The following is an 8,880-nucleotide window of genomic DNA, read 5'->3' as shown; positions in this document are numbered from 1 at the left end:
TGAAGAATGCATAAAACTTTTCTATTCCATACTCCAATTATTTTTTTATCAATATTTGATATAATTTTTAATATAAAGTTGAAAATACATGCATTTTATCACCAAAACAAATATCCAGGAGCAATTCCATCCTAAAGTGAGTTTTGATTTCTCTTTTTTCAATTATAATACCTGATTAAATTTGACGTAAATTTAAAGATAAAATATATATAGACTCTCTTCAAGTTTGGTAGAAAATATAATTACCTCTCATTACTTTCGGAAAATAGCCTCATACCCCCCCCCCCCCCCTTCCTTCTCTAAAATTCGGTTGAAAATGCACCAAAGATGGAATGACGCTAATTACCACGTTAAAAGATGTAATGATGCTAATTACCAAGTTAATTTTAAATAAAAAGACAAGACTATCCCTTTTTTTTTCTTTTTTTATTATTACTTTTCTCTTTTTTTGTTTTGCTCAAGACATTTTATTTCTAGTTACAAAATTGTGAGATTTAATCAGCTATATAGTCTGTTAAAAGATTTAATTAGTTCTAAAATCATTTTTAATTACTACCAAATTAAGTTTTAATCAGATTAAATTATAATTGAATTATGTATTAAATATGTTAAATTATATAATTCAATTAGGAAAAATAATTATCATTCATGAAATTTTATTGAAAATAAACTTACTCCCATTAGTTTGAAAAACACTCTTTGTCTCTCTTGAAAGAGTAATTGATGATAGGATTCTTGTTCAAATTGTACTTCAAGCACTAAAAATACCATCAATCTGTTTATTTTTTTCCTTTTTTTTTCTGTCCGTTTTCTTTTTTTTTTGGTTTTAATCAATTTCTTTGTCCTTGAACTTCTTCTTACAAATTACTAACCATTGTTTTTTTGAACTAGGAATAGTTTAATACATTCATCTCAAAGTTAATATATATCTGAATTAAAGAAAAGTCTGTAATCCGATTAAAATCTAACTTAATTAAAATTTAATTTAATAGTAATTAAATATGATTTTAAAACTAATACGGTTAACTAAATTTCATAATTTTGTAGTTACAAAAAAGCCTAAGATAAAAAGAACTAAAAAATAAATATAACAAAGAATATATTTATCTTTTCATTTAAAGGGTGAATGTATTTTTTTACTAAACTATATGTTTCAAATAATCTTAAAGAGATAAATATGTTTTTTACTGAAGCTTTTTTTTTTCATTTTCTTTCTTAAATTTTAAAAAAAGGACAAAAAGTAAAGAGGAGGGCAACCATAGAAAAAAGAAAGGACAAAAGTGGAAAAGAAGGTAGATGACACTCGAGTAAAAATCAAGTGGGATCATTGCAAGGACAAAGTTGCGTGCGGGTCAGAATAATTACAGGAAATTATCGTAATGGGCCAGATGACGTGGAAAAAGATGACTGGCTAACTCACAAGAAAGAGAAAGAAAGACAGAGAGCAGCATTTCAAGAGGGAAAGGAAGAGAATTGAAGGGAGAAAAAACAAAAGCAAAGGAAAGAGCGTTGGTTTTTCCTTGTAGGAAGGGTGGGAGAGTCAAAAAAAAGAAAAAGGAAATTTCATTTTTTGTTGTTGGGGAGGTGCTATTGGGGCATGGAAGGGCTGGCCATGCTCAGGCAGCTCATCGGTCAGCTTCAAGAGCTCTTGCAACTCTACGGCTCTCCTCCTCTTCTTCCTCCTCCCCCTCCCTCTCCCTTTCACCTTCTTCACTTCCACCAACTGCCCCATCCCCCCGAGGACCACCACCGCAGGTTCCAGTCCTTTCTCTCCTTAGATAGATCTCTTCAATTTCTTCTTGCTCTCTCGCCTCACATTTCTCTGTCTTTCTTCACGATTTTTGTTTGTATTTCCTTCGCGGCTTCTGTCATTTCTGGGTTTTTTTTCTTCTTTTTATTTCTGACAATTATTAGGTGATTTAGTCGTAGGTTATCTTGTGTTACTCTGTTGTCCAATGTTAGGTCCTTTCGTTTGCATTTCTCGTTTTGAGATTTTTGTTTAATTGCTGTTATGCGGCTGTCGTGTTTCTCTGTCAATTTGTTGTTTTGTTTTTCTTTTCAGGCTTCCGCATGTTTATTACATTGCAAATATCATTATTACTTATCTCTACTCTTTTGCACAACAATTAGTGAGTGATGCCATTTTTAAGTTTTCACCACTATTCTTTCATCGTATTCCAATCACGTAGATTCTCTTTTAACTCCTTTGCGCTTTTGTTTTCCTTATCCCCTTTTTGTAATTTTTAGTTTTTTTTTTCTTTATTAGGGGTTGATGCTGTTTCCTTTCATCTTGTCATGGTCAACTTTGAACTTGCTGACCATTGCCTTTTGATAAATGATACTTGAATATCTACTCTTGTTGATTAGTCTGTGATTATGGTTGACTATGAATGTGGAATCTCATTTATTAACTGTTTGCCTCATGATTTTCCAGGAAAACCTTGGCGTAAACCTTAATTTTGTACTAATTATCAGTCCATAGACCAATCAGCTCTCCTAATTCTTTTCCCTTCCTAAATGACAAGAAATATAGAAAGTTAATTTACTAGTAATTCTACAAAATCCAGGGCCTTGGGCAAACTGTTGTAGGACTTTACTCATGTCAAGGTCTCCTTAAAATCTTTTGATTTTTCAAATGAATGTGGAGTGGACTGGCTTCTTGGTCAATTCATAATGCTCAGCTTGTGTGTGTGTGTGCTCATTTCATTTGTCAATTCTGTTGGTTCCCTTGTTGATACTCCACGGTAGGTGTTTCTCTCAATATTTCTGTATAGATATGCTTTATGGAAAAGCATTCCTCACATAGTTGAAAGTTTCTTTTAATAGTTCATGTAGTTTGACAGCATATTGGTGTCAACATTCTATTAAATGACAGGAAGAAATGAGGTCTTTGGCTGTGCAGTGATATGAATTTGGGCTCTTTCACTAGATACCATAAACATCCTGTTGCACATATTCTGGATTCATATAAATTACTAAGAAATACAGACTGAATGGTGAAAGCAATTACAATGACTTGGGAGAGTTATGTGTAACTGATTAGGTAGGTAGCTTTGTCATGGTCCAGTTGTACATTTACCTTCTATGTATCGTTTCATCAATGTTACTTATTCTTGACAAACTCTGATGAGTACTGTGAATGTTATGTTTGTGATTCTGATGCATTCCTGTACTTGATGTTTGGTCCAAATTTTAGCAAAAAATTTCAACTCCTAAGCTTAAATTTATACCACGATTACTTGTTAGGGATTGCTGTAGACCTATCAGGCATGCTATTCTTGAAATTCAAAGGATTAAGAGCCAGTAACAGTTATATCTCAAGTATAATTTCGTTCATCTGTTAATCAAGAAACATTAGTGTATGTTAGAACTAGTATAGGCATCTCACGTTGTCCAAATATTAGTGCCGGAGGCAATTTCTGGAGTTGGTCAAGATTATTATTTTTCTAACAAAAATGTTAGTTGGTTAACATATATCTTGCTAAGGTGCATTTCGAGGTTCCTTTTCTAAATGTTAGGTAAAGGCCGGTAAGGAAAATTTTAAAGTGTGTTTTACTTTGTTATGAAGATGCTAAGATACATTTTACTTGTTTGGAAACATGATATTATATCATGGCTGGAGCATACAAATTCTCATGGCACAATACTTTTGCTTGGGCTCATCATTATTTTTATTACAAAATGTCCACGAAGATGTTTATCCAGTGAATGCCAGCAACATAAGGGCTTAATTGAAATCAGGTGACAGGTTGAATGATCATAGTTCAAAAGTGATGTGAACATTGAAATCCAGATGGCATTGCTAGTTACTTGCATGATCACCTACTAAATTTGGATATAATCTCTAGCATTAGGCTGTAGTTACGTATGAAACATGTTGCTCCGCATACACAGGCAACTTTTTTTTTATGTGGATATGATGTTGAAAGATTTTTTGATTTGTGGGTAATGGTAGGATGTTTACATTTGTCTTTTTTGTAAATTTGATTAGTAGCTTATAGCTTTATCCTAGTTGCTGCTTGGGGGTATGGTTAGGTTGCAAGTAAAGGGCATAGAGACCAACTGCAGTTTCAAATTTGATTCACAACCATCTCATATTGGATGCAAATAAATTAATATTATGCTGTTTTGAAATTTTCTACTATAATTTGTATTTTTATTCATCCTTCAATTTTTTCTATGACTGTTTGGTTTTTTATCAATTTACTCACTGCAGTCGTGAACTAATTCTCCTGAAAATTTATTGTAAATGCTGCTAAAAAGTCCCTCTTTTTTTCTTTTACGTGTGAATGCCAATTTTACTTACTGCCACCACTCATTTATAAAGATAATCTGGGATCTCTCTGCAGTCTGCACTCACTTTACAGGAAAGTTGATGAACTATCTCTTTATGCCTGCTTAAACTAAACAGATCATAATAATTCTAAATATGTACCATGTGAGGTGCTCAATGGTGCAATTGGCACTACTACTAAAGATTTAAACATGTTTAAGCAAATGTTCTAAAATTTATTGTAGTTATCTAGTAATCATTAAGGTTATATCAAATTTAAGTAGAAAGTAGGAAACATGACTAACTCATGTTAGCTTCCATACAGGTGGTGCTTCCCCAATATCGATGATAGTTCTGCAGATGATTACTACAGTCTCGTAATGGCTGCTGGGAAATCTGGAAGTTGTAAGATGTTGGAATCTTTCAAGCCTCCGCCAAGCAAGAAATCACGAAAGGAGCGGAACCGAGGGAAATTACCTGGAAGTACCCCTACACATGAGGTTATGGAACAAGTTATTTGGAAAGAATTCCCAGAAGACCTTTTTGAAGCTGTCATTGCTAGACTTCCCATTGCCACATTTTTTCGCTTCCGCTCAGTATGCCGTAAATGGAATTCTTTGCTGGACTCACAAAGTTTCTCTCAGCATTGTGCCGAAGTCCCACAAGCCAATCCCTGGTTCTATACCATTACTCATGAAAATATGAATGTTGGAGCCATGTATGACCCCTCCTTTAGGAAATGGCACCACCCCACAATCACTTTTCTGCCAGCGAAGATGATTGCTCTGCCAGTTGCTTCTGCAGGTGGTCTAGTTTGCTTTCTTGATATTGGTCATAGGAACTTTTATGTCTGCAACCCTTTGACTCAGTCATTTAAAGAGTTGCCAGCTAGGTCAGTTAAAGTGTGGTCGCGTGTTGCTGTGGGTATGACTCTGAATGGGTATTCAACTGTTAGAGGTTACCAGATCCTGTGGGTGGGTTGTGATGGAGAGTATGAAGTTTATGACTCAGTAAAGAATTTATGGAGTCGACCAGGAAACATGCCCCCAAACATTAAGCTGCCACTATCACTGAACTTTCGGTCACAAGCAGTTTCCATTGATAGCACACTTTACTTCATGCGGTCAGACCCTGAAGGGATTGTGTCCTACAATATGGTTACTGGGGTGTGGAAGCAATTTATTATCCCAGCCCCACTACATCTGAGTGACCACACACTTGCAGAGTGTGAGGGCAGGATCATGCTTGTGGGATTGCTGACCAAAAATGCTGCCACTTGTGTGTGCATATGGGAGCTGCAGAAGATGACGCTCTTGTGGAAGGAGGTTGACAGAATGCCAAACATATGGTGCTTAGAGTTTTATGGGAAGCACGTTAGAATGACTTGTTTGGGCAACAAAGGTTTGCTCATGTTGTCATTGAGATCAAGACAAATGAACCGATTAGTTACATACAATGTGATGAGCAGGGAATGGCTGAAGGTTCCTGGATGTGTTGTACCACGGGGAAGAAAGCGACAGTGGATTGCATGTGGCACTGCATTTCACCCGTGCCTGACTGCGACTGCTTGATTTCCAACCCTTCACTGTGTTTCTGGCAGCACTGGCATTTAAAAGATGGTTTTTTCCAATTTTTCTGAATCTGCCACTGCATTTATGCTTGGCAGATAACAAGCTTTTGCTGCCAGTTTCTCATCAGCCGAATTTTCTTTATTTGTTTTAATGGAGTAAATGACAGTTCTACAAGATTGACCATTTTCTTTATTTTCTTGTTTTGTACAAACATGTGGATGAATAACTTTAGTTTCAGAAGAGACTTGTTTTAAGTGCAGCCGTTTGCAAATAGCTGTGCAAGAGCTCTGTTAGTCTGTTTAATTATGGTGAATTAAGATAATAGTACACAGAGAATTGAGTGGTTAGTTGCCTCCTGATAGGTTTGTTACTGAACAGAGTTCTAGTTTTAATATACTTGGTTGGCTAGGTAGTCCTTGTAAAAAGATTGTTGAAATCTCAGTCAACCTACCGTTTGATCACGGGGAGCCAGTTGCACGCCTGAAGAACATACTTTTTAACTAGAAATGATGATTTTGAATCTTTGATGGAAAGAGGGCTTTCAGGTGGTATGTCACCACCACTGAATCTTTTTCTGAATCCAAGATCAGCCATTGCCCAACTGTCTTCTCTCTTAAGACTCAGAGGATCGGCAGCAAGTCAGTTCTGCCTGAATAAAGTGGAGCACTTAAACCGTATTACCATCTACGGCCGAGATAGAAGTTCAATGGGCGCACATTCCAAGAACATTACACATCTAATCTTTGGAATTAAAACTTCCATGAAAATTAGAAGCAAATTTATGAACCAAGAGTTCCAAGATAACTTAGAAGCAAATTGATTATCCAGTCTAACCATATGCCATGACATCGAGGTATCATCATGTCAAAACTTTAAACCATAGTTTGCGCTGACATTAAACACCATTATCTGGTGAATCTGTTGGTTAAGCAGCATCATATTCATGCAGTAGGAATAACTGGATTCTCATGAAATGAAAAAGGTAACAACGAGTACTTATGAAATAGAACATAAGAGACAAGACGGGAGGTCTTATTCAAAATCTTAGTACTTCACAATATGAGTAAGCACATCTAGTAAATGCATCATCAGTTCCCTACAAACTAGCAGAAAAAACGGACACAATATGACAAGTCTCCTCTGCCATTTCTTGACATGGATGATGCAGACTTATGCCATGCCTCCGCTGGTCGCTGTCCTGATGATCTGGAAGAGAGCTGTTACAGAGATGAAAAAGAATTTGATCAGTAAACCGTGCAAATATTTTTCATTACCAACTAACCCTGGTGGGTTGTATTGCTAGGAAGCAAACGCTAGAGTCTAATTTGTAATGTCCTTGAAGATTACAACCCAAGAACATAACCCAAACAAAACATTGATGAACCCAAAGAAAACTCATGGATACAGAAGCAGCACATATCATATGCCAACGACCAACATGCACATAACAAACTACATCATCAACTAATGTCTTGCATCCGCTATATGAAAAAGTCAGCGTTGACTATTAAGGTATAAGGAAATAGGATGGCTGGTGAAGGATTAACTGGCAAGAATCTTACATGACCCAATAACAACGAATATGAAGAACCCAAGCAGCAAAGGGCCAACAGGATAATCCTTCCCCTTCTTGGTGGTTGTTTCAGGCACAGTTCCTCTCTTTGTAATGTTCTTCTCGAACTTCTCCACCTTCCTGTCTGCAAGGCGCCTTGATGTTGTCTGCACAAACCAGAAAAAATGGGACAACGCTTAATGTTGGATACTACAAATTATTCTTTTTTAAAAAAAAAATTTAACTTTTTCCAATCACTCAAAAAAAAATGTTTTTGGGTGACGGAATTTAACATTTATAAAGACACATTAGAAAAACATTCGATTTACATGAAATTTGAAAAGAAAGAAATTTTCATTCAAAAATTCTAAAGTGATTATAACAATGATGAATAATACTTTTCAAAAAGATAATGCACTTAAAATTCCCATTAAATGAATCAAATAATTTTCAAACGATTACATGATCCAATAATTAGGTATATAAATCTGCTAAATTGAGATCTACAAAGCTTTTGTTCTTAGCTAATCTCTGGAATCTACAATCGATTCTTTCCAGGAGGATTCGAAAAGATAAATGAAAGGAAAAGAAAGAAAAACAGAGAATCAGATCAGATCGAATTCAGCTACAAACAGATCAAGAAAAATATAAACAAATTAATAAAAGAGACAAATGTAAAAACCGGAAACCGATGATCACAAAAACAAATAAAAGAGGAAATAGAAAAATTACCATGATGAGTGATGACGGAGAGATCAGGTAGCCGGAGACGGTGGCAGGGAGAAAGCGTACGAAAATTTCAGGCAAATTCTTCTCTTTCCCTTTCCAGCTAGGCCTATTCGCTCTCTCTCTCTCCCCCTCTCCCTCTCTCCCTTTATTGCGAAAATCTCCGGGTCTCTGATTTACGAGTCACCTCTTTATAGCGGAAGACGGACAATTGAAGGGCTTCGGGGCGTAACGTCACCGACTTCTCTCTCATTGGTGCTGACCAAATTGAAACACGTGGCGAGGTTCAATTGGTTAATCGGACGTGTGACCTTATAAGCGTTGGGCCGAATCCAAATAAATTCGATATTTTTCTCTTTTTATGGAAGGAAAAAAAGTAATTAAGAAAAAAACGTACGTTCGATGCGAAAGGATAGAACCATATGTATGTAAGGCGTATGTACCCAAATCCAAAATCCAATTAAAGAAGATTAAAGTATTTTATGATCGAATTCAATTTGAGTAGTATAATTATTAATTGTTACAAGTTTGGGTAGAGTTTGAGTAATCATTTTAGGATTCTCATTATCTAATCTAATTATAAATCATAATTTTTTAATTTTTTATATATTGTTTTTATTTATAAATATTTCATAATGAATGTAATATTCACTAAAATTCATTAATTGTTATAAATATTATTTGAAATTTTAATTTATTAATTTAATTTTCAAATAATAATATACATAAAAATTAATTTTAAATTTATTTTAATAAGA

At 35.1% G+C, this 8,880-nt stretch overlaps 2 protein-coding genes across 3 annotated transcripts; one reads left to right on the top strand and one right to left on the bottom strand.

Moving 5' to 3' along the window:
* Positions 1,474-6,191, top strand: LOC18608983 (F-box only protein 6). 2 transcript variants are annotated; one of them, XM_007043919.2, is made up of 2 exons: positions 1,474-1,755; positions 4,599-6,191. In XM_007043919.2, exons 1-2 carry the CDS (start codon positions 1,598-1,600, stop codon positions 5,842-5,844), a joined length of 1,404 nt encoding a protein of 467 aa, XP_007043981.2. In that variant the 5' UTR covers positions 1,474-1,597; the 3' UTR covers positions 5,845-6,191. The 2 variants fall into 2 exon arrangements, with proteins under 2 accessions (XP_007043981.2, XP_007043983.2); XM_007043921.2 differs by lacking the exon at positions 1,474-1,755 and adding an exon at positions 1,769-3,043.
* On the bottom strand, positions 6,783-8,326 carry LOC18608982 (stress-associated endoplasmic reticulum protein 2). Its single transcript, XM_007043918.2, has 3 exons — positions 8,129-8,326; positions 7,407-7,563; positions 6,783-7,061 (listed from the first exon to the last, which is right to left on the bottom strand). Exons 1-3 carry the CDS (start codon positions 8,129-8,131, stop codon positions 7,015-7,017), a joined length of 207 nt encoding a protein of 68 aa, XP_007043980.1. The 5' UTR covers positions 8,132-8,326; the 3' UTR covers positions 6,783-7,014.

This window comes from Theobroma cacao, chromosome 2 (assembly GCF_000208745.1).
Source record: "Theobroma cacao cultivar B97-61/B2 chromosome 2, Criollo_cocoa_genome_V2, whole genome shotgun sequence".
In the NCBI taxonomy this organism is placed as follows: Eukaryota; Viridiplantae; Streptophyta; class Magnoliopsida; order Malvales; family Malvaceae; genus Theobroma; species Theobroma cacao.
The sequence above is the reverse complement of the archived record's forward strand: the minus strand, read 5'-3'. Positions and strand labels throughout refer to the sequence as shown.